Source organism: Geotrypetes seraphini, chromosome 14 (assembly GCF_902459505.1).
Source record: "Geotrypetes seraphini chromosome 14, aGeoSer1.1, whole genome shotgun sequence".
NCBI classification, from domain to species: Eukaryota; Metazoa; Chordata; class Amphibia; order Gymnophiona; family Dermophiidae; genus Geotrypetes; species Geotrypetes seraphini.
Genome location: NC_047097.1, coordinates 53,479,477 through 53,506,087, shown reverse-complemented (window position 1 = coordinate 53,506,087; position 26,611 = coordinate 53,479,477). Strand labels below are relative to the sequence as shown.

The 26,611-nt window shown below is 43.4% G+C and overlaps 1 protein-coding gene across 4 annotated transcripts in view; it reads left to right on the top strand.

Annotated features, from left to right (window-relative positions):
* HMG20A (high mobility group 20A) overlaps positions 1–26,611 on the top strand; it is a 79,822-nt gene that overhangs the window by 16,593 nt on the left and 36,618 nt on the right. For all 4 annotated transcript variants that reach the window (XM_033920862.1, XM_033920861.1, XM_033920863.1 and 1 more), the window contains exons 3-5: positions 10,158–10,305; positions 12,661–12,873; positions 24,174–24,306. In XM_033920862.1, the coding sequence (XP_033776753.1) occupies positions 10,158–10,305; positions 12,661–12,873; positions 24,174–24,306 (494 nt within the window). The remainder of the gene's footprint in view (positions 1–10,157; positions 10,306–12,660; positions 12,874–24,173; positions 24,307–26,611) is intronic.

The following is a 26,611-nucleotide window of genomic DNA, read 5'->3' as shown; positions in this document are numbered from 1 at the left end:
GCTTCCCAGCGTCCCTTCTACATCTCAGCACTCTGAGTTTGTGAGTTCGATCCCAGCCTGCTCCTTGTGACTCTGGGCAAGTCACTTAACACTTCATTGCCCAAGCTACCACAATTACTAAGCAAAAAAAGGAGTATAAAATGACATTTAATAAATATGCTCGTCAAAATTTGATTATCAAAATGCCAGCATATATCTTCAAATATTCAATAATGTCCATAAATGTAACATTAAAATTTTTTTTTTTTAAATATAATGTGAAAAGTGCTCAGTGTCCTTTGTCTCCTGCACAAATGGTGCCGCTAAGAGAACAAGTTTGTGACCATCATAGCACTCTTCCGTCCCAACACAAACAAGTTATTACAGTAGCTACTTATGAAAATGGAAAAGGTAGCACTTTTCTTATATTAGAGGTAACTGATCTTGTTCCATCATCATTATCAAATAGCGGCCCGGCAGGAATTTTTCTTTGCTATTGTGCTTTTAAAGTGACTGGTGCTTGCTCATAAGGTTGTGCATAAAACAAGCACAATTACTAAGCCTAAGAGTATCTGATTACTATTCAATGAATTAAAATCTGCTTTGGGTGAATTTCTTCATGGAAAGGTGGTGAACAGAATTATTATTATATTTTCTATCAGTACTCTGGGATGTATGCCATCTGGTCTAGGCAATTTGCTACTCTTCAGTTTGTCAGATTGCCCCATTACATCTTCCAGGTTTACACAGATTTGTTTCAACGTCTCTGACTCATCAGCACTGTTTCTGGCACTGGCATCTCTCCTGCGTCTTTCTCAATGAAGACTGAAGCAAAGAATTCACTTAGGGCTGAGTTCTCTAAATGGCGCTGTTGACGGCAGCCGCCATACAAGGGGGTGCCGAAAAGTTCTCGGCCCAACCAATTTTCTAAAGCGTTATTTTGCCATTGCAGCTGAAAAAAGTATTATTTTATTTTGTAAAGTGCCGATTTGCAGAATCGTAGTTCTGTGTTTTTGTCAGTTTCAGATTATTGATTGAACCGTGTCAATGAAAAGTATTGAATTTTCAAGTGTGGAGCTCCGAGCCATCCTGAAGTTCCTATTTCTGCAGAAGAAATCTCCAAAGGAAATCGATGAATGTATGATGCAAACATTGAGTGACAAAATGTTCATCATACTTCACAACAAAGAATTGGTGTGCAAACTTTCAGCATGGAGATTTCAAGACTGAGATGCAGCAAGGTCTGGGAGGCCTCACTCCTGAAATTGTTGGCCATGTCCATGACCTGATTTTGGCAGATTGGTGGATATCGGCTAAAACAATTGCTGAGACACCACAGATATCCAGGGAATGTGTTGGGTGTATAATCCGTGAGTAGCTGGGTATGCAGAAGCTGTCAAGTGGGGTGCCCAAATGTTTAAATGCTGACGAGAAACAACATCAAATGAACACTTCCAAGTTGATTTTCCAGCATTTTCAGTGATCTTGTGCCAACGTTTTGGAATGTTACTGTTAATGAAACATGGTTACACCACTATGATCATGAGACAAAACAACAGTCCATGCAATGGTGGCACTCAGGTTCTCCAAGGCCAAGGACATTCAAGACCCAAAAGTCAGCAGGAAAGGCCACATTGATTTGTGATCAGAAGGTATTGTAATGACTGACTATCTTCCAAGGGGTCAAATAGTTAATGCAGAATACCACTGTAACTTGCTAAGCCGTAAAAGCAGCTGTTGATCGCATGTCAGTCACAGGTCAGCTCAATTATATAAATAACCAATCCCCTCCCTATATCATTTTAACTTAAACACAGGAAATGCAGAACAGGAAATGCAGCACTGAAGAACGGAAGGAGAAGCAATATTCCTCTTGGTTGTCACAAGAAGTGGTGGGTTCTCTGAGGCAGCCCGCGAGGACAAACCGCGTCAGAGCCTGATAGTACCATTACAGTCAGCTTCATTGACTTCACCAGGCTATGGACTTTTTTAGCGTTCATATGAAATGATTGAAATCTTAAGCATGAATTTCAAGCACTAAGCATTTTATATGAAAGAAGAAAATCAGAATAAAATAATATAATAAGATTAATTAAACAGATTTTCAGTGTAGGAGGAAGTGCAGTGATAGACCAAGGGGGTTTGCATTTTAGGGCGTGTCCCCGTTTGCGGCTTCTCTACCTGCGGGTTCTGAGCACTTCCAAAGTTAGTTTACGTATAATGTATTAAGTTTAAAAATGATACAGGGAGGGGATCAGTTATTTATATAATTGAATTGTTCATCATGTGGATCCACCAAATTTTAGATTTATATTCCCTGAGTTTGATTTTGAGTCACAGGACAGCGCCATTTAGAGAATCGCGCCTCCAGCAAAGGTCGATGCTGGAAATGTAGGCCAGGGTTTTCCAGTCCTACCTGTCTGGCGCCTAATGCCACTTTTGGTGTTAGTCATGTCTACGCTTTAGGCACTGATAGGCGCCTTGAAAATTGGTTTAAAATGTTGTTTAAAAAGCATTTTTCATTTATCTTAAGCCTACCAATGCCTTAAAAAAAACGGCGCCATGTATAGAATATGGGCCTTAATCTCTCTGCTATGGCATTTTCTTCTCTGAGTGCCCTTTTAACCCCCCGGTCATCTAGCAGTCCAACTGATTCTTTTACCAGCTTATTGCTTTCAGTATACCTAAAAAAAAAAAGTTTTTACTTAGGCTATAGCAGTTTCTAGCACGGGGAGCTGCGCTGAATGGCCCGCGCTGCTCCCGACGCTCATTGAGTTCCTATGAGCATCGGTAGCAGCGCAGGCCATTCAGCACGGCTCCCTGTGCTAGAAGCTGCTATCGCAGTTTCGTAAAAGAAGGCCTTAGTGTTTTTGCCTCCAGCACAATCTACTTTTCAAAGTCTTTCTTTGCCTTCTTTATCAGCACGTTGTGTTTGACTTGCTATTTTTTATGTGGTTCCTATTATTTTTAGTCAGATTCTTCCATTTTCTGAGAGATTTTTTTTCGTTCTAACAGCTTCCTTCACTTCACTATGATGGCTGTTATTTGGTCTGTCTTCTTCCTTTTTTTAATACATAGAATATACTGTATTTGTCTGGTATTTTTAGCATCCATGCCTGATGTAAATTTTTGACCTTTGCAACTGCTCCAGGTGTTGGTTTTTTTCTTTGTTTGTTTGGTTTTATTTTTTCATTCTTTCCATTTAATCATAGTCTACTTTTTCAAAGTTAGATGATAATTTATGATCGCTGGCCTCAAGTGGCCCCATTACCTTTACAAATACTGATGCCAGTGTAGCTTAAAATTGAAGAGTAAAGAAATGAACGTGTCTAAACTCTTCACAAAATGAAGAAAATGCAAGGTGATTATAACTAACAGAATGTATACAAATATTATTAATCACACAAGTATGAAAAATATCATAAGAACCACTAATATATCTCAAACACCAGAAAATTCAAAGAAAGCTTGAAACTATATGAGGGTTAGATTTGCCAGTGAAGAATATTATATATATTATACTATTTATACAAGTTTGAAAACTATTTGAATGTAACACAAAAATGCCATAGAAAACATTAATATGTCTCAACCTAAAGCAACTTCAAAATAAACTTGAAATTGATGCAGGGGTTAAACTTACTGACACAGAAAAAATTACCGTAGACATGTAGCAAAAAAAGCAGTAGGGCAGCATAGAAATAGCATTAGTGCTACAGGATCAAAGATGTATGATGTCAGTTTTTAAAACATCATCTAATTAAAAACCCACACCTCAGTTTGGTAAAAAGGAAATTGCAAGCTCTCTGCTGAAAACTAAGGGCTCCTTTTACTAAGGTGCGTTAGGGCCTTAGCACGCGGAATAGCGCACGCGCTAGACCTTAACGCCAGCATTGAGCTGGCATTATTCTAGAAGCATACCGCGCGGTTTAGCGCACAGTAATTTTGTGCGTGCGCTAAAAACGCTAGCTCACCTTAGTAAAAGGAGCCCTAAACCTCCCAGTCTCTTATCAGCAAGCCTCATTTTGAAAACCAAGCCTCAGTTTGGTTAGTAAATAGCACAAACTATAGATGGAAAACACCCAAACCTTGTACCCATGAGAAACCAAGCCTCATCTTGAAAAAAATGTATACCATATAGACAAATGAGTAAAATTACCAAAATTTTCCAGCTTTCTTTGAAAGAGCAATCTATCCTGATTAAAGAAGTTTGAGATTTGTTTCATATGTACAGATTGCTGAGAAAGACCTTCTATTTTTTTATATATATACTAGTACTTAAGCCCGTTACATTAACGGGTGCTAGAATAGATGTGTAGACTTTTAGCACAATGGGTTGCTGAGGCGTTTCTTTCTTTCTTACTTTATGTTTTTTATCTCTCTCCCTGCCCCCCTTTCTTTCTGTCTCTGTCCCCCTAAGTGTCTCTGTCTCTTCCCTGGCCCCCTGTCTTACTGTCTCTCTCCCTGGCTGGCTGTCAGTCTTTCATTGTTTCTGTATCTTCTCCCTTCGCGAGTATGGGGCAGTTGTAGGCGCGCATGCGCACTCCTTCCGGCCACGGACATACGGAACACGCAGGTAGGAGTGCGCATGCGCCGCTTAGGGTTTTATTATCTAGTCATTAAGCCCGTTACATTAACGGATGCTATAATATATGTCTGTCTGTCTCTCTCCCGCTGACTCTCTCTCCCTGGCCCCCTTTCTCTGTCTGTCTTTCTGTCCCTCTCCCTGCCCCTGTGTCTTTCTTTCTGTCTCCCTCCCTCCCGCTGTCTGTCTGTCATTTTTCCCCATTTCCCTGTGCAGCAGCATTTCCATCCCACTTCCCTATGCAGCAGCAACAGCATTTTCCTCCTATTCCCCCCCCCCTTTCCTGTGCAGAAGCAGCAGCGGTATTTCCCTTCTCCTCCAAGTCCCTGTGTAGCAGTAGCAGCATTTCCCCCACCCCCCTTTCCCTTCTCTTACCGCGATCTGGCCTGCTTCATTCGGCCCTTCCCCCTTCTTTTACTGCCGTTGTTCTGCTCGATCTGGCCTGCTCCTGACCCTCCCACCGCCGACAAACCTCCGGGCTCCAGCCGTGTAGGCAGCACTTTAAACACGCTGCTTTGCGGCCTTCTACTGCCGATTTCCTCTCTCGCGTCTGTCTCCGATGATGTCATCAGAGACGCGGCAGAGGAAATCGGCAGTAGAAGGCCGCAAAGCAGCGTGTTTAAAGTGCTGCCTACGCTGCTGGAGCCGGGAGGTTTGTGAAGGGTCAACGGGTGGAGCGGGGCTGCTCTCCACCACTCAGTTGCTACCACTGGAATGCAAAAAGGACCGCGAGTGTGGGGCAGTTGTAGTCACGCATGCGCACTTCTTGAGGCCACGGACATACGCAACAAGCAAGTGGAAGTGCGCATGCGCGGCTTAGGGTTTTATTATAGAGATATATTTTGCTCAGAAATTAGTTCTAGCTTTTGAGCCTTGATAATATTTTGTTGCACCTTGGGAGACGGTCCGGCGCATGACTTCAGGCGCAGAGGGGAGACAAAGCCATTTCCAGTTCTTGAAATTCTGCTGTCGCTCCCAGTACTGAAGAGGCTCACCCGACCTCAATTCAGGATGCCTCCATACTGCTGGGAATCCAGCAACTGGGCATTGTCCATAGTATCACATTCTTCTCCACCTCGTCTTACTGCTTTACAGATTGCTAAGTTCTTGGTGGTCCTTCCAGGCTGGACAAAGGCTCCCAAAGACTGGACTCGCCCTCACACCCCGAGCAGCAGCTTGCAAATAACTAGTAATATCCATCTGGCGAAGCGGAGCTGTTGAATGCAGACAGACAGGCATCTGTTGTTTTCCTCACTGTTTAGGCATTTTAAAGATGGAAAAGGTACAAAAATATGCAAAGTTCACCCAGGATATAGCAGAGGGAAATTCACAGCGTCTTACTTGGCAGCCAGCTCTTGAATTTTTCAATATCTGATTTCTCAACTATTTAATCTCTGGTTAAGTGATACTTTTAGCCCAGATAATGCTCATTTGTCCTTTGGGAGCTTTAGCATTTTCCCTATTTTATTTAGATTGGTGGTTCTCAACACTGTCCTGGGGGTGCACCTAAAGGGTCTGGTTTTCAAACTATCAAATGAAAATGCATGAGAGAGCATTTGCTACTTGCAAATATATGTCATGAATACTAATTCACACCATCAATCCACAACGGCATATAATAAACTTCAAAGTGCCTAATTTCTAAGTGATCTTTTTTCCAGATAATACATTTCTAAGTACCTCTATGGTCTTCAGTTCCAGCCAACCACCAGCAAAATTATTTGAAGGCTTGTTTCTCTTTCTGGCTTTTATTCATCATCAGACCTTAGGGGGTTTTTTTTAAGTGCTTGTGCTCTATATTCTATGTTTTGTACAAATCGATAAACTTTTCTTATACAACTTTAAAACTTTTGTACTTAGCTTTAGCTATTTCTTCATTCTTTTTTTAAACCTCGGGAAGGACCTTAAGGTTCAACCAGTTTCGCCCGAAGGCTTTTTCAAGAAGAACACACGTCGGGATGCTGTGGAGCAAAACAAAAGGGAGGACCCGTTCTTGAAAAAGCCTTCGGGCGAAACTGGTTGAACCTTAAGGTCCTTCCCGAGGTTTAAAAAAAAAGAATGAAGAAATAGCTAAAGCTAAGCACAAAAGTTTTAAAGTTGTATAAGAAAAGTTCATCGATTTGCACAAAACATAGAATATAGAGCACAAGCACTTTAAAAAAAACCTAAGGTCTGATGATGAATAAAAGCCAGAAAGAGAAACAAGCCTTCAAATAATTTGGCTGGTGGTTGGCTGGAACTGAAGACCATAGAGGTACTTAGAAAGGTATTATCTGAAAAAATTATCACTTAGAAATTAGGCACTTTGAAGTTTGTTATATGCCGTTGTGGATTGATGGTGTATATTACATAGACCAGTGTTCTTCAACCTTTTTACACCTATGGACCGGCAGAAATAAAAGAATTATTTTGTGGACCGGCATCGGTCTGCAGACTGGCGGTTGAAGAACACTGACATAGACAAAGTCATAAACAATATTGGGCTATTTTAATACATCAGATGAATACTAATTCTGCATCTCCCCCAAATCAGATCAATTATGTGTGCCTCTGTAACAGTATGGATGATGACTTATTTAGTTCGCATTGTGAACACAACCTGACTCAGTGCTTGTAAAGGATGCAGCCTCAAATTGTAGTGCTAATTTGATCTTCAGGCTTCACCTTGTTAAAGACTGTTTGAATGAAGAGTGCAATGGAACCAGAAGAGATTCTGAGTATGAGAGAGAAACGTTTATTTTTCATATCACAATCAGGTTCAGTCATTCTCTAGGCTCTACTTGGGCGGTCCTGTAAAAAAAAAGGGCTTCTGTCTGAACATAGCCATAGCATGGTTAATACTGCAAAAGCAGATCAAATAAGCATGCATGAGTTTCAGTGGAGATGAAAATTGAGGGGTCAAAAAGCTGTTAGTAGAGCCAAGAAACTCATATCCTTGCAGCCTGTTCTCTTAACCCAGAGGTGAGCAGCCAGTGGCTTTTGAGGTAGATATGGTCCGCTATTGCACTTCATGCAGCCTGAGAGACCGTGGAAAGTATACACAGAAAATGTTATTAACCAGAGTTTGGCAATTTTAAGTACTGTGTTTTACAAATATTTTCAGAGTACCGTATTTTCACGCATATAACGCGCACACGGGTATAGTGCGCAGGAACAAGGAATTTATGTAAGAAAATTTTGGTATACCGCGCCTGCTGCTTGCCGCCCCAACTCTCCTCTCGCCGCCCTGCCCTTGAAGTCCCGTCCCCCCCCTTGAAGGCCCGCCCCACCCTGAAAGCCTGTTGCCCCACCCCGAAGGACCGCTGGCCCCCCACCCTGAAAGACCGCTCGCACCCCCCCCCCGCGTCTGATTCATCCCCCAGCCCACCTGCACCGTTTGTGGTGGAGAAGCAGCCTACCGTGGGTTCGCGACGCCAGTGAGCCCTGCTGCTTCCTCTGCCGTGGTCCCGCCCTTTCTCTGACGTCAGAGAAAGGGCGGGACCGCGGCAGAGGAAGCAGCGCAGGGCTCAAAGAAGGGGTGGGACCGCCGGCAGAGGAAGCAGCAGGGCTCACTGGCATCGCGAACCCACGGTAGGCTGCTTCTCCACCGCAAACGGTGCGGGGGGGCTGGGGGATGAATCGGATGTCGGGGTAGGGTGCGAGCGGTCCTTCAGGGTGGGGGAGCCAACGGTCCTTCGGGGTGGGGCATCAGGCTTTCAGGGCTGGGGGATGAATCGGACGTCGGGTGGAGGGGGAGGGGAACCAGCAATGTAAAAAAAAAATTGTAAAATGCGCTCACGCATATAACGCACATGTTATGCTCGGTTTGTAAAATCGTGTATAACGCGCGCGTTATATGCGTGAAAATACGGTATTCACTCCAGCTGTTTGCTTATTCATTTATTACAGAAGGTATGTGGAACTCTCACTAAGCGTGTTTCTTTTTGACATCAAATAATGTTGTAGCCCGTGCTGACATTCGTGAAGCCCTCTGTGTGTAAAGGTTCATAGATAGTAACGCAGAAGACAAAGGCGCGCGCCGACAACTGAGCGCAAGATGGAGGTGCGCGCCGAAGAAAAAGACTGTTTTTAGGGGCTGCGACGAGGGGTTTTGTTGGAGAGCCCCCCCCCCACTTTACTTAATACAGATCGCGGCGGCGTTGCGGGGGGTTTGGGGGTTGAAACCCCCCACATTTTAGTGAAAACGTAACTTTTTCCCTAAAAACAGGGAAAAAGTTAGGTTTTCAGTAAAATGTGGGGGGTTACAACCCCCCACAACGCCCCCACAACGCGGCGCGATCTGTATAAAGTAAAGTGGGGGGTTCCCCCCCACATCCCCCGTCGTAGCCCCTAAAAACAGTCTTTTTCTTCAGCGCGCACCTCCGCGCTGCGCTCAGTTGTCTGCTCGCGCCTTTGTCCCGGCGCGCTTTTGACCTGACACCGTGTGTAAAAGGTTGCCCATCCCTGTCTTAGCTCCTGGCAGTTTTCTGTACTGGAACAAAATGTGTATATGTTGAACCTGTGTTTTATTTAGGGGTCCTTTTACAAAGGCGTGCTAAGCGTTTTAGCGCGTGTTTAGCGTGCGCTAAAACCTAACGCATCCATGGGATCACATGCATTTAGCGCATGGTTAGCGTGCGATAAAACCCATAACGCACCTTTGTAAAAGGACCCCTTGATGTAGTTAAACGAAATTAGCAGTTTGAAAAATGAAGAGTCCCGATTCTTTTTACCCAAAGTACTAAAAATAAAAAATATACATGCTTAGAGGCGCTATTAACTCATACGTGGAAACAACATAACTGAGAGAAAGAATAAGCATACTATTTTTGGGTGTCAGGTCAAAAGCGCGCCGGGACAAAGGCGCGCCCAGACAATTGAGCGCAGCGCGCGCCGCCGCACCGCTCTAAATTACTGTTTTTAGTGCTTCGAAGTGGGGGGGTGGGGGGGGAAACCCCCCCCACACTTTACTTAATAGACAAATTTTACGTTGCGCTGGTTCCAATCGTAATTATTTTAGCAAAATTTTGTATTATTCACCGTTATCATTTACGGCTATTGTAAACATAGGGGTTCTTTTTGAAAGGCGCCTTAGCGGTTTAACGCGCAGAATACCACGCGTTAAACCGCCTGCCGCGCTAGTACCTAACTCCTCCGTTGACGAGGCGTTAGGATTTTAGGCTGCCGCGGGGGTTAGCCCGTGATGAAATGTCCAAAGCGCTAACCCCCGTAGCGTGCCTTGATAAAAGGAGCCCATAATGTAAATAAGTCATAAGTCTGTAAATTCAGATATTTTGTGTTCCTGGCTCTATATTTGTCCATACAGACTGTTTATCCATGAAGGCATTTTTGGAATGTCCCATCATCCGGGACACACGATAGGAAAAGGTTAAGTTTGCCTATTGGAAACAGCTGCAGGACTCCTAGTTTTCCAGCGAAGGGCGTGGCTGCTGGCAATTCTCTTTTTCAAGGAATAAAGCAGGGGCTGAAAGAAAGTTTCCTGTTTATCTCTCAGGCTAGACTGAGTATTTCTGGCATCTTTAATACTCTGCGTTTGGTTATCTGCTTCCACTACCAACTTTCATGTACTGATAACAGCAAACTGATCCTACAGGGCAGCCCACTCTGATGGCTCATACGGTGCTGTAGCCACGCAGTCTTGCAACAAGACAGAGTTTGCAGAAGACCTTTCTCAGGCCCAGCTTCTGCAAAATGAGTCATCCAATACAGCGGAGAGCAGTGAGCAGAAGCAAGAGAATGAGGTAGGGCCGCAAACGATTTCTCCACATTCATAAACGGTATGGATGTAGTTTTGGAATTTTCTGATGACATATATCTTTAAATTTTTCTCATATGGCTACTATGGCTTTTCTTTGTGTGCTAAAGTAAAATTGATTTTAGTGTGGAGAATACTTACTACACTTCCCCCTCCCCATTCGCAGTTTCTGCACTCGCAATTTCACATAATCGCGATTTTTTTTCTGGGGAGGGGGAAAATTAAAAAAAAACATTTTTGACCTCCCTGCCACCTTCCTGGCCTTACCTGGTGGTCTAGAGGGCTTTCGGGGCAGGAGCGATCTTCCTACGCTCCTGCCCCGTGCAGATCGCCATGAGGAAATGGCTGTAGGGAGTTTCCGACGTAGTCTCGAGAGACTACGGGAACTCACAGCAGCCATTTCCTCATGGCGATCTGCACGGGGCAGGAGCGTAGGAAGATCGCTCCTGCCCCGAAAGCCCTCTAGACCACCAGGTAAGGCCGGGAAGGCGGCAGGGAGGTGGGGGTTGGATCAGAGCCGGATAATTGAGGTTTTTCGCCATTCGCGGTCCAGCTCTGCCCGTATCCCCCGCGAATAACGAGGGAGAAGTGTATGTTATGTGCAGTTCACATTACTGTGTATCATCTCTCGTTAGGGTTACCAGATTTCCTCTTAAAAAAAAAAGAGGACATGTGGCCCCACCCCCACACAAACCTCATGTTTTCTTCCCTGAGCTCCGGCCTACGTCTAGAGGGCCTCTGTGCGTGCGTGGGCATCGCATCACATTGACATCCATACATGTGCAGAGGCGCTCCAGACGCAGCCCCGAGCTCGGGGCATTCCAAACCCTGGACATATTGCCGCCAAATATCTTCCTACTTGGGACCATGACACCAAAAACGCTTTGCGACATTCAGAAGTGTTCCCTCTAAGCTGAGCAGGTGTCCTCCAGCTGCATTGCTACCACTAGGGGGTGGAATATTTTCAGTCGCTAAGGACAGGTATGTTCCCTGGAGTCCTGCAGAACTTGCCTGTCCCTCACAATTGAAAAATGTGACAGTAAAACAGCACCCTCTATTGGTGAGACTGTGGGTGGAGGACTCCTGCTCAGCTTAGAGGGAACAGAACACCTGGCCTTGGTCACACGTGCAGAGCTTAGATAAACCCTATGCAAATACAGGACCACAAGCTAAAAGTCTTAATATGTACAAATGAAACCCTAAGATGCCAGATTCTGCATGCAGTACAACAGAGAAACAGAAATGCATTTCTTCCTGAACAGTGAAAAATAAAGAATTAGCAGATGTAAATTCTGAAAATGGACACATTTCGATCACTAAATTGAAACTAAAATCACTTTTCCTACCTCTGTTGTCTGGTGATTTTATTTTTCTACTCATCTTTTCCCGGAGCTCGCAAGCAGTTTATTAAAGTGTTTTTTTGTTTGTTTGTATGTTTGTTCTAACATCCGATATGGACGCAGCTGTTGTGCTTCTGTTTTGTGAGTGTGTGTCCACTCCTAACAGCTGCATTTGGACTAAAGGTGTGGGACTTACACTCACACCGCAGACACACAGTTACTGACAGCTCCAGACCTGCTAGAAAATTTGACCCAGTATGGTGGGCGTTCCCTTCTGTGCATTACAAGGAGTTCTCAATTTTTATTTTTTTTTTTAGATTTTTTTTATTGAAAAATTGAAAACATACAAAGTATATAACATACCCAAAACTCCAGTACAAACCAAACTGTTGTGACATAACTTTGTGACAATGGCAACATATTGCAATAATTAAAACAGTACCAGAAGCTCACCCGCCCCCCCCCCCTCCCACTACCCTCCCCCCAGGTCCTGGATACTAAATAAAGATGGTATACAAAAAGAGAAAGAAAAGTTTTTCAAAACCTAGAAACCAGAAAAGAAAATAGAGATAAAGTATTCAACTCTCCCTCCGGGCCTTCCAATCAATATACGGCTTCCACCGATGCAGGAACATACCCAAATTATGACGTTTCATTGCAGTTAATTTGGACATACGAAATACATAATCCAATTTATTGACCACTTGTACTAGGAGTTCTCATTATAATACTAATGAGCTCCTTTTAATGCATTTGCATAGGGTTCTTGGTGGTTGCTATTGTGATAGCCTCTGAGAACTCTTTTGAGCATCGGAGGCTGAGTTGCCTTGCAAGTAAGACTGGCTAGTTAGTTGTTTATTTTAGTACAGTTCAAGCTAGAGATCTATTTTTGTACCACATTCTGAAGTCAATGATTATTCTAAAGGGTTGTGTCTTGCAAGGATTTAGATGAGACCAGGATCAATTAGTTCAAATATTTTCTTTTCCTTCTCACTTTATAGCAAAGACGTAGGCGCAGTGGCTGGTCCAAAGGGAGGAAGAGGAAGAAGCCTCTGCGGGACAGTAACGCCCCAAAAGCTCCTCTCACAGGTTATGTGCGCTTCATGAATGAGCGACGGGAGCAGCTGCGAGCAGAGAGGCCTGAGGCCCCTTTCCCAGAAATCACCAGGATGCTGGGCAGTGAGTGGAGTAAATTGCCTTCTGAGGAGAAGCAGGTGCCGTTTTTCTTACCAGATTCCACTTGAATTTTATATATAATAATAATAATAATAACTTTATTCTTGTATACCGCAATACCATGGAAGTTCAGTGCGGTTAACAATAGAAGAGACTGTACATTTACAGCGATGATACATATTACAGTGCTGTTACATTTACAGAGATGTTACATAAATGGCAGTAATAAAAAGGCATATACTAAAGAAGAGACTGTACGTATACAGCGATGTTACATGTTATAGCGGTGATACATTTACAGAGATGAGTAGGCGTCATTAGCTTCCAGTACGTGCACACTGATTTTGAAAAGTCTTAAGAGGAGGGAGCAAAGGAAACCGAGAGTGCCTTCCATGAGAGGCTTAAGAAGCAAAAGCGAAAATGTATTTTTTTCCAATAACTATTTCGCTCTTGGAGAGAGTGCGTAAGAGAACTGCACAGTGGATAGCCGACCTTCCTTGGGCCAGCCACTATTTGCACACCAGAAGGTGTGTCTGAAAGCCTCGGTAGCAATGATTGTACAGTGAACCATGCAACACATTGAATGGTTCTAGAGCAGGGGTGTCAAAGTCCCTCCTTGAGGGCCACAATCCAGTCGGGTTTTCGGTTCATAGACAAAACCGCGGAAGACAAAGGCGCGCGCCGACAACTGAGCGCAAGACGGAGGCGCGCGCCGAAGAAAATGACAGTTTTTAGGGGCTCCGACGGGGGGTTTTGTTGGGGAGCCCCCCCCCCACTTTACTTAATAAAGATCGCGGCGGCGTTGTGGGTGGTTTGGGGGGTTGTAACCCCCCTCACTATACTGTAAACTTAACTTTTTCCCTGTTTTTAGGGAAAAAGTGAAGTTTTCAGTAAAATGTGGGGGGTTACAATCCCCAAAACCCCCCACAAAGCGGCGTGATCTGTATAAAGTAAAGTGGGGGGGTTCCCCCCCACACACCCCGTTGGAGCCCCTAAAAACATTTTCTTCGGCGCGCGCCTCCGCACTGCGCTCAGTTGTCGGCGCGCGCCTTTGTCTTCTGCGGTTTTGACCTGACACCGGGTTTTCAGGATTTCCCCAATGAATATGCACGAGATCTATGAACACACAATGAAAGCAATGCATACAAATAGATCTCGTGCATATTCATTGGGGAATTCCTGAAAACCTGACTAGATTGCAGTCCTCGAGGAGGGACTTTGACACCCCTGTTTTAGAGCAAGGCTGCTCAATTCTGGTCCTTGAGGTCCACAAGCAGGCCAGATTTTCAAGATATCCACAATGAATATACATGAGAGAGATTTGGGTACCAAGGAAGCAGTGCATGCAAATCTCTCTCATACATATTCTACTACTACTATTAATTATTTCTGTAGCACTACCAGACGCACGCAGCACTGTACAGAGTCACAAAAACAGTCCCTGCTCAGAAGAGCTTACAATCTAAACAATATTGTGGATATCCTAAAAATCTGGCCTGTCTGTGGACCTTAAGGACCAGAATTGAGTAACCTTGTTCTAGAGAATTGTTGCACACTAGAGAATGACACGGTGGCAAAATTCATCACCGTTCCCATCCCCGCGGATAACCGCAGGAAATAATCCCATGACATTTTCTAGTGTCTATTTCAACCTCAGTCCTTCTACACCAGCATTCTTCACAGCAAAGCTTGAGGGTCAGTGGTTGTGGCCATTCGTACTCCGATTCTTCCCTCTCTCCTTATAGAATGACATGAAGATGGCTTCCCGCGGTTATCCGCGGGGACGGGAACGGTGATGAATTTTGTCACCGTGTCATTCTCTATTGCACACTCTCTGTTGACTGCCCCACAGATTTTCAATTTATAATATATAAATTAGATACATATTGTGGAACATCTGACTGTTTTGTCATCTTCACTTCCAGGAATTATAAAAGACAATTCCACAGCCAAGAGGGCTGACTGCAGGACTAGCAACAAACAGCAAACCAATAAATTCTTTCTTGTTGTGGAGCCTTCATATTTGATAGTAGAGTTTGGAATAGTTATTTTTCAGCTGTGGGTTATTAAAAAAAAAAAAAAGTATATCCCAAGACAAATTTTCTCTAAGTGAAGTTAGAATGAAAAGTTGGGTTGCTTTTTCAAAATAACATCTGAAAATCTGTGGTGGTTCACTTTTATGATATTCACAGTGTAAAGTTATGGGGGGAAAAGCCTGTTTGAAATTTTAACCTGGAATATCATGAATCTGTGGTCAGACTGCAAAATCTTTCCAAGCTCTCTTGTGGGCCCAGAGCAAGAAAAGAGTTGAAAGTTAGATCCCGAGAGAAACAAGCAGATGTAATTGTGCCAAACATATGCATAAACCTCAAAATATCATTCATCACAACTTCTCACATATTCTATAGCTGGAGACATTGCCACTGAAAAATTGGAAGAACAAATGTGATTAGTTCATTCCATGTTTTACTGTTTAGTTTTCTGTCTCCTTGCGGAATATCGAAGAAGTGTGAAGACAGACAGCAGTAACTCTGCAAGGGGGTAGATGATCATAATAATTTAAAGGAAATGATGCATGTTTTCCTAGTTTAGTAGAATATTCAAAGTCAGGATTTACTTTATTGTAGGGATTAGAGCTGTCCTGCTTTCCTTTGTATTTTATTTATAGAATGACACATTTTTAAAAGTAATATACACTTCCCCCTCCGTATTCGCGGGGGTTAGGGGCAGAAACAGCCCGCGAATATGGAAAAACAGCGAATAATATTCGGGCTGGTTCTGCCCTTATCCCCGGCTTCCCCCGGCTATTTTTAGCCCTGTAAGCCCCCCCCATCCTTAAGCCTTACCTGGTGGTCTAGCGGGTTTTCAGGCAGGAGTGATCTTCCCATGCTCCTGCCACGTGCAGATTGCTCACAGGAAATGGCTGCCTTGAGCTCCCATAGTCTCTCAAGCCATTTCCTGTGAGCGATCTGCATGGAGCAGGAGCGTGGGAAGATCGCTCCTGCCTGAAAACTCACCAGGTAAGGCTTAAGGGGGGCTTTTCCAGGGCTAAAAAAGCCCCAAAAATTAAAATGTATTTTTTTGGTCAAAAATCGCGAATAACCGAATCCGTAGATATGGAATTCGCGAATACGGAGGGGGGAAGTGTACTGTAAATGCCTGGTGAGCATCATAATCTGGGAAACCTGTGGTTCCAAGTATACTTAGGGCTCTCTGAAACAATGAAAGATCATACTTGAAGCCATAAATATTATGTTCATTTTTATTCAGTGCTGGACAAGTGAGGGCTTGAGTCTAGTTTCTGGTTATGATTCGGTTAATTATTCTTAAGGACTGACTAGGTTACACATACTCATTAGTTGCAAGGGCTCTCTTAAGCCAGGAGTTTCTTTCTGCTTCTTTGTACTTCGTGCTCAACTAAAACTAGGGTAGTACTCTGGCACAATATGCCTTCATTTGCAACCACAATAAGTGCATTTTTCGTTTGTAGCTGCTGCAATATAACTAGTTTGATCATTGTACTAAAGGTGCAGGGCTAGAGCCATGTAGCAGTATGCTTTCCAGAACTCTGAAGTTACATAGAAATATGATGGCAGATAAAGGACAAATGGCCTATCCAATCCGCCCATCCGCAGTATCCATTATCTCTTCCTCTCTCTAAAAGATCCCACGCTTTCATGAATTCAGACAGTCTCTGTCTCCACCACCTCTTCCAAGACTTGAATCCACTGCCTCCACCACCTCTTCCAATCCATGAGCAATGACCACAAATGTCCACCCCACCCCCAACCGTGTTCCCCACATATGTATCATTCCCAATAAATCCAAGATGTAGAAAATCCAACTCTGGGATTGAATCAAGGACATTCTGAATGTCAATGCTAGTATTTGGCCATGTGAGAACACAGAGGTATGCCATAGAACAAAGAGAGATTCTGGTTCATTGGCCTCTTTCCCTCCAATTGGGCCAGTGTCTCTCTCTCCCAGTCCAACATCTACACACTCTCTTTCTCTTCCCCTTTTCTCCTTTGATCCAGGCTCCCTCCACCTTTGCATTTGCTTACCTCCATTTCTCTCCCCTCCCTCTAAGTTCTCCAAATGCTGGCAGGTCATGGCAGAGGCAGCACAGATGGCTGTTCTCTGTCCAGAGGGGCCTTTACTCTGCCACCTCTCTGATGCAACTTCTTATGGGTGGGATTTGGCAGAGGAATTGCCCTGTTGGACAGACAACAGCTTTCAGCAATGCATCTATCACAACCCGCTAGTGTTTGGAGGATGAGAGAATTGGAGGTAGGCAGATGCCGGACCTATGCGGATGCACAGGGAGGGGAGATACTGGACCAGGCACAGAGTGGGTGGGGGGGGCCACTCCAATTTCAGGCAACTTCTACTATTATGTGGCCCTGAGCATTTCTATAGCAAGAGTTGTTCTTGTAAATAATTTCAAAATCTTACTTAATGGTAGCTACACTCCTGAGTCGGTTCATTTATGCACTGAATGGTAAAAGTGAGGTGTGACTTATAGAAAAAGGTGAGAGAGAGCACAGGCCAAAATAAATGGTAGCCCAAAATATTTGACGTGATGCTGAGTTGTAAATTCTGTTTCTATATTTCAGGTTTTATCTTAAGGCTTTCTATTATTTTTTTTTAAAAAACCCTGTACATGTGATTTTAATTATCAGTAAGGTTATTTTACATTTGACCTGTAACTGCTACTCGTGCAAATCAAATCAAATGACATACAGTAATGCAAAGATACACTTTTTTATTTATTTATAAGATTTTGAAATTATTTACAAGAACAACTCTTGTTATAGAAATACAGAAATAAATTATAAGAAGAATAATATCCACATAAAAACAAATTACATCCTTCTTATACCTCAACAAATAAGCATGGGGGGATCTCAGGAAAATAACAAGGAGATTATCAATTCCAAAATATAATTAAACAGAAATAGCTTAACAGGATATCCCGCTTCATATAATACCTGTTCTGTAACAATAAACACTTAAAGTTACCAGTCTCTTCATATCTACAAATGCTTTAAGCTGTTCTGGGGCAAAGAATATATATTTTGCACCTGAATATTTTACCAGGCACTTACAAGGATAGGAAAATAGGAACAAAGCTCCCAAAGAAATTACATCTGATTTCCTACGATCTTGAGTTTGTTTAGTCACATCTGGAAATATCCAAATTTTTTTTACCATAATATAACTTTTGAAAATTACGAAAAAACAACCTGAAAATGTTATTGACATCCTGTTCATACACAAAGGACACTAGTAAGGTCGCTCTTTCAGAGTTTGATTCCAATATGTCTGTGATGTTTAAAGGCGATTCATCTAAATTCTTTTGCAAATTTTCTGCGGTGGCTCCCATTTTCACCGGTAAATAATATGATTTATAGGAGGTATATTTTCAGAAGAAAAACCCAAAATTTCAATCAAATATTTTCTAAGTAACTCAATAGGGGTCACACTCGGAGATTTAGGAAAATTTAATAGTCTCAAGTTTAATCTACAATTGTAGTTTTCAAGTTGTTCAATCTTACGATTAAGTATAATTTTTTTTCTTTTACAATTTCAGTTGTTAGTTCTTGGAGTTTATCAGTTTTATCTGTAACATTCTTCATCTGTAAGGAAAATTCATCCCTAGTCCCATCTAATTTCTTCCCCAGAGCAGTCACAGTACTTACTAAAGTTGAAACTTCATTTGAAGTTCTGACAACTGAGGTGTTCAATGTCTGGAGAGCTTCCCAAATGTTCTCCAGTGTTATCCAAGCCGGGTAGCAGTATCAACTACCACTCCCAGCTCACTCTGCTCCTTCTCAATTCTCGCGGCCACTGCCCCGTGGATTGGGGTTTCCCCAGCCGAGACTCCATCACCGGGTTCCCCCATCAGAGTCGCGATAGGAGCAGGACAAGGCGGAGCCACAGAACCTGGAGGAGATAGGGAGATGTTAAAGTCCAAGTCCTCGGCGTCTCCTTCCACCAAGGGCACTGCAGACTGGCCTCCGGTTTGCTTGCGGGGTTAAAGGGAAGCCAAACTCTTTCATGGAACGCTGAGAGGGTGAGGAGGTTCTAGCTGCCAAGGGCTCAGGCCGAACACTTCCCTTCCTTTTTGAATGTGGCATTTTGTATAAGGAAACAAAAATGCCCAGAGTCCAAGTCGAGAGCATTTCACTACACTGCCGCCATCTTGGACCGCCTAAAGATACACATTTTACAAAGTAAACAGATTAAAAAATATATATATTAATAGTCTCATTATTCATGACAAACACAGAATCTGAGTCTGTGCCACATATTCATGTGGGGAGATCAGTGGAGCCAGACAAGTAAGAGACTGATATCACCTTCATCACAGAAATAAAAAAAATAAAACAGCCTGAAAATACAATCTCATGAATAATGCTTTTTTAAGAGTAGCATTAGTGTTATTTTTTGATCCATATGCATGATCTGAGCCAAGCCACAGTTTTGGCTATAGACAGTTTAGACCAGGGGTGCTCAATAGGTCGATCGCGATCGACGGGTAGCTCGCCAAGGCAAAGTGAGTCGATCACCCAGGACTCACTTTGCCTTGGCAATCTATCGGGCCGATCAGTCTTCCTCTCCCCAACGTCAATTCTGCCGTCGGAGAGGAAGTTCGGGCCAGCCAATTGCTGCCTGGCTGGGCGGAACTTTCTCTCCGACGGCAGAATTGACGTCGGGGAGAGGAATGCTGGTCGGCCCGAAGCAGGGAGAGCATGGGGCGGCATTGGCGTCGGCTTTGGGGCCTGCTATCCATTGGTGGCGGTTTGGGTCTTGTTCCCCGATGACAGTGGCAGTGGCTTGGGGCAGGGCAGGGAGAAAGAAAGAAAGAAAGGGGGCAGGCAGGGAGACAGAAGGAAAGAAGAGAAACAGAAAAAAAGAAAGGGGGCATGAAGAGAGAAAGAAAGAAAGGTCAGGGAGAGAGGAAGAAAAAGTTGGGGGAGGGAATGAGGTGTGGAGGAGAGGAAGCATACAGGCTGAAAAAAGGGAAGAAAGATTGGATGCACAGTCAGAAGAAGAAAGTGCAAACAGAGACTCATGAAATCACCAGACAAGGTAGGAAAAATGATTTTATTTTAAATTTAGTGATCAAAATGTGTCTGAATTTATATCTGCTGACTATATTTTACAATATGGTCCCCTTTTACTAAACTGCAATAGTGGTTTTTAGCGCAGGGAGCCTATTAGCGTCGAGAGCCTCCTTGCGCTAAAAACTGCTATTGTGGTTTAGTAAAAAGGGAGGGGGTGGGTATTTGTCTATTTTTGTATGGTTGTTACTGAGGTGACAGTGCATAGAGTCATCTGTTTTGACCTCTTTGAAAAAACCCCGGAATAGGAATGATAATTAACAATTCTATGCGTACAGTGTGCGTTGTGTTTTTTTAAAATTTTATTGTTGGTAGATCATTTTGACTTGGTCATTTTAAAAGTAGCTCGCGAGTCAAAAAAGTGTGGGCACCCCTGGTTTAGACCCTCCAGGTTAGTAGCTTTCTGTTTTTTTCTGGGCTTCCTCACCTTTCCAAATATCTTTTCTGACATGGCCGCTTGTATTGTTACAGTAGATACAAAATATATCAAATAAGCTTTCATTGCTCAAAGAAACAAAGCAAAATATTTGCAATTATTCTGCTCATAGGTTTAGAGAGCACAAAGGGGATAATGAAGCTTAGTGCATGAAATGCTGAGTAGTATACTAGAACCTTTTAGCTCTCAAGTGTGGTGATTTAGGTGGGCCTGGTCATATGAGGTGTTGTAACTGAGACAGCGGTCAGTACCATACCGAAACAGCCAAACTAAGGCCCCCTTTTACCAAGCCAGGTTAGTCAGTCTCTCAATTTAGATTCCTAGGGATCAATATTGACTCAGCCCTTTCTTTTGTAGACCAAATATCCTCGGTGACAAAAAGAGGTTTTTGATTACTGAGACAGATTAGATCTGTCAAGAATTAGTTTGATGAAAAAGCATTACAAACATTGTTATATGCCCTCCAGACTGGACAATGGTTACATAGTCTACTCTGAATTACCCAAATCACAGATTAAGTGGTTGCAAACACTTCAGAATACAGCTGGTGTCTGTTTGATCATGTTACCCCTCTGTTGATAAGATATCATTGGTTGCCTGGTGACCATAAGGGAGTAGATTTAAGACTATCTGTGTGGTACGCTAATCATTATGGGAACAACAACCTTCATATGTACATAAGTGAACAGTTTTGAATACGCCTGCTAGGTGGCTTAGATCATTGCAGGACAATAAGCTGATAATGCCACACCATTTCTAAAGTGCCTTAGGCAGCCACAAGGGAAAGGGCATTCTTCTGGTTTGCCCCTACGCCAGGGGTGTCAAAGTACCTCCTCGAGGGCCGCAATTCATTCTGGTTTTCAGGGTTTCCCCAATGAATATGTATGAGATCTATTTGCATGCACTGCTTTCATTGTATGCTAATAGATCTCATGCATATTCATTAGGGAAATCCTGAAAACCCGACGGGATTGTGGCCCTCAAGGAGGGACTTTGACACCCCTGCCCTACGCTGTGGAACGATTTACTGCATGAAATCTATAGTGAAGTTATTTATAAGAAGTTGAAAGCATATCTCTTTAAGCGAACAATTAAGTTGTAGTTACCATATATACTCGAATATAAACCTTTCAGTGTATAAACCGAGATACCATTTTGCCCCCCTTTTTAGGGGAAATATAGTAACTCGAATATAAACAGGAGGGTTTATATTCTGCCATTCCTCCCCGCCACTGCCACAGTCAATCCCCCCCCTCTGTAACCAGCAGACCTCAGCACATACCTGCCCTACCTCCACCCCACCAGCCAACAGCTAGTATTCCCCCCCTCCCAAACAAGAGTAACCTCCTCTCCCCAAAGCCTATCGTGACTTCTTGGTGGTCTAGCAGCATGTTGGGGCAGGAGCGATTCCCATTCAATCCTGCCCATTCTTTCTCCATAGTAAAAATGGCCACTGAGACCTCCAGTAGCAGTCTAGTGAGGCTTCAGCGGTGTGGCCACATTAAGAACAGTGTGTGGTTGTACATGCTGTACCTTAGAGGGATAATTCTGAATATTCACAAAGATGTAAAGGTGCACAAAACAAAATGATCCCACTAATAATTCTTTAGTCGCCACTTCTTAGGGGAATGAGGCAGTGATGTTTTAAGCTAAGTAGCACTTTAAAACTTCTAAATTATCAATGAATTATAGTTCATGAATAAGCCCTGGCACTTTATAATGAAATAGCATGTTCAAGAAAAGATTTTTTTTAAATTACTTGAAATGAATAATCACCGATTATAAGTTCCTATGAGGATGGCTACCACACCAAGATTTCAACAAATCAGCAAGTTTAATGTTGCATACTGAGGAACTTCAGTGTTAAAAGTGAATGAATGATTATAATGACTATAAAGAATGTGTGAAAGATAATGAGTGAATATTTCAACTAAGGACATAAGAAGTGGTGACTAAAGAATGTGGTACCTTAGAGCAGTGATCTTCAATCTTTTTACACCTATGGACTGGCAGAAATAAAAGAATTATTTTGTGGACCGGCATCGGTCCGTGGACCGGCAGTTGAAGAACACTGGGCTAAGTCGTGGGCCAGACCCCGCCCATCTCTACCCAATCTTAACCCCCAGACCCCGCCCCCATAATAGTACTAATTGTAACACTATTATTTCCATTCATTTTTTACAGATACACAATATAGTCTTATTAACAACACAAATTGGTTAACCACAAAATTAAATGGTTAACCACAAAATTAAACTACACAAAGCACACTGACAGCAGATGTAAATTCTCAAAATTGACATAATTCAATCACTAAATTCAAAAATAAAATCATTCCCCCCTACCTTTGTTGTCTCCCTCCCTCCATGCTATGCCTTACCTTCTGGCCTGCTGTCGCCTGGCCATTTTATGCCACCCCCGGTGTTATCTTCAGGCCGGCTCCCTCTTCCTCACTGATGCAGTACACAAATCTGAGGGCAGCGGCTCCTTGCAACGTCAGAGAGAAGGCTTCCGATTCAGGCGCAGGACGCGCGTAGGAGCCACTGCCCATGGCTTTGTGCACTGAATCAGTGTATTTGTGAATTGTACCTGTACTTGTCAACTTGTGTACTAATTTGCCTGTTAACTACTTAACACTCTTTACTAAAAAGGTCCCTTAAATTGTAAGCCCACTGAGGGACTAGTAAATAGCTACAGTACCTGAATGTAACCTTCCTTAAACTGCAGCTGAAAAGGTGTAAGCAGAGTGAGAAGAGTAGCCTAATGATTAGAGCAGAGAACAGAGAACTAAGGGATAGATTCACTAAAGTCAGCGATCGTTGCTAAACTTGTTTTCACAGGTTTAGCGACGATCGCTGTTACAGGCCCGATTCACTAAATGGCACACTGCGTATTTTTCCCCTCGATCGCCCATTTTCCAATCTGGCCATGCAAATGAGTAAAACCCCATGCAAACTAGCCAAGCGATTGATTCGCTTACATTACTTGGCTATTTAGCGTCGGGTTTTACCGATCCTAAAACCCGAATGTTGGTAACTGTGCTCAGTGAGAGATTGACACAATGCAGAGCCCTAACAGTAGTGACAGGGGAAGCAGCCTCTTGTCACTACTGTCAGGGCTCTGCGTTGTGTCAATCGCTCACTGAGCGATTGAGTTGGTGGGTTTGCATGCAAATGATTTGCACCTCCCTGCAAATCATTTGCAAGCAAACGTGATAGTGAATCAATCGCTGTTGGAAAATCGGCCAGAGAATTGGCCAACAGCGATTGAGTCGCTATCTTTAGTGAATCTAGCCCTAAGAGAGCCCCGTTCAAATCTTTGTGATCTTTGATAGGTCACGTAACTCTCCATCGCTTCAGGGTGAAACTCAGATTGTGAATCCTCTAGAGCAGTGGTTCCCAACCCTGTCCTGGAGGAACACCAGGCCAATTGGGTTTTCAGGCTAGCCCTAATGAATATGCATGAAGCAAATTTGCATGCCTATCACTTCCATCATATGCAAATCTCTCTCATGCATATTCATTAGGGCTAGCCTGAAAACCCGATTGGCCTGGTGTTCCTCCAGGACAGGGTTGGGAATCACTGCTCTAGAGACAGAAAAATACCTACCATGATATCATTTTGATAGCTTTCAGGCTTGCAGGCAGAATGTAGGCCTTTTCATTATGTAGTTTCCTTGAGAAAGAGTACAATGTACAGCCGTGGCAGGTCTGTAAACTCCTGCTCCTCCAGATTAATTAAACAGTTTTATAAGCAATTTCTCTTCTGGTTGCAGCGCTACCTTGATGAAGCAGAGCAAGACAAAGAACGCTACATGAAGGAACTTGAGCAGTATCAAAAAACAGAGGCTTACAAGCTCTTCAGCAGAAAAGCACAGAGCCGACAGAAGGGCAAACAGCACAGGCCAAGTAAAGAACAATACTATATTGATCTACTCATTCACTTGCCTACCTATGATTCTGAAATAAAAGTGTATTAGGATTGCTGTCATCACTTTGTAGAGCACACCAAGGGTAATTCTATAAGGAGCATGTGCAGAAAATACAAAATTCAGCTGTCTGATTAATCAGACAGAATTACACCTTCATATATAGCTTTACACTGGTTGCCGGTTGAGGCTAGAGTGTTTGAAATATTATATGGATTGACCCCACAATATATGAGCAATTTAATTTGCTGGCCATTGATAGGACAATACAGTGGAACCTTGGTTTCCGAGCATAATTCGTTCCAGAAGCATGATCGTAAACCAAAATACTCGTATATCAAAGCGAGTTTCCCCATAGGAAATAATGGAAACTCGCTTGATACGTTCCCCCTCCCCCCCCCCCGAATAACTTGAAACTTGCCCCCCCCCCCCCGGTCTGGCACCGGCACGCAGCCCACAGGACGTGCCGGTGCCGCTTGAAGAACTTCCTGCCTCTGCTGGGCCTTGAGTATGCATCTGCGCATGCTCAAGGCCTTCTAATTCTCCCTCTCGCTGAGATTCTCAGAGATCTTCAAGAATCTCGGCAAGAGGGAGATGCACGCACATCCTGTGGTCAGCGTGCCGGTGCCAGACGGGGGGTAAATTTCAAGTTGTTCAGGCGGAGTGTGCCGGTTCGCGCAGGGGGAGCCTTTGCGAGCGGGGGGGGAGCGATGCCGGTTCTTGGGGGGAGGGTGCTCGCAAATTGAGTCAACACTCGGTTTGCGAGACAAGTTTTGCGAGTCTTGCAAAACACTCGTAAACTGAGGTTTGACTGTATAAGATAACTTTACAATATATTAAAATGTTTGAAACTGGAATCGGAATTGGTACTTTTTTTTACCGACTCCACAGTCCTGAAGAAAAGGAGGCAGTTTCTTTATATAATTGACTTAATATAATTGCCACAACTAGCACCTGTAGTGGGTATTCTGTTGTAGAATTAATGAGTTAACTGTATAGTAGGCTCCCATTTATAAAATTACTCTAACAGTATAACTATATGGTGGGCACTCTGTTACAGAATTACCGTCTAAAGGGCTCCTTTTACTAAGCTGCGACAGCGGGTTTAGCATGCGCTAGACGCTAATGCCAGCATTGAGCTGGCGTTAGTTCTAGCCACATAACACGGGTTTAGCGTACGCTAAAATTCTGTGCGCGCTAAAAACGCTATCTCAGCTTAATAAGTGGAGCCCTAAGAGTGTTAATTATATGCTCTTTTTCTGTATATCTGATGTATTTATATACCCAACAACAACAAGACACTCCTGATTTGCCAAACAAATCCTAAACTAGAAAAAACAAGGAAGGCAACCAAGTCACATCAAGGTCTGCGTAGGGGAAGCCCACAGTGCCAAACTTGTCTCACAACTTATAAGCCAAATACAGTGTAACAAGTCAAAAAAGCATGTCACACTGTATAATGTTATAGGGCGCTCTCAGTGTGAACCCTCAATGATAGGAGCACAGCTCCGACACTTCACTTCTGGGTCAAGGCAATAAGCCTCCACCCCGCCCTCCAGCCGTCCTCTCTGCTCGTGTTCTGTTGGAGGCCAGGTTCCTGAAGAAGGGCTCCTCCCGAAACCAGCGCGGTTGAACCTTTCCTCCTGGCGCGGTTTTTCCGTCGGTGTGACAGTTTTGGATAAGTATTGTTTATTTTTGGATATGTTCTTCACTTTTTGGTATGGTTTTTGATTTCGTTGTGATTTTGTGCGTGCTTTTTGAGGGGGTTTGGCTGGCAGGGTTTGTGTGGGGGTCGCTCAGGTTGCTTGCTTGTGTTGTGTTGAGTTTTATTTACTCACTTTGATTGCTTTGATTCTTGCACACACAGGGCGCTCGATGATGGTGTGTGGGTGGAGGCTTATTGCCTTGACCCAGAAGTGAAGTGTCGGAGCTGTGCTCCTATCACTGAGGGTTCACACTGAGAGCGCCCTATAACATTATACAGTGTGACATGCTTTTTTGACTTGTTACACTGTATTTGGCTTATAAGTTGTGAGACAAGTTTGGCACTGTGGGCTTCCCCTACGCAGACCTTGATGTGACTTGGTTGCCTTCCTTGTATTTATATACCCAGCATAAAATGGACAGAATTCTATGAATGTCACCTAAAAAATATCAGTGCTGAAAAGAATAGTGCTTAATGTTATTCTATAAATGGCATGTAAAGTTTGGCGCGGTTTATAGAACAGCATTAAGCGTTGGGAACCACACCTAACTTTAGGCGTGACCATTATAGCAGCTGAAAT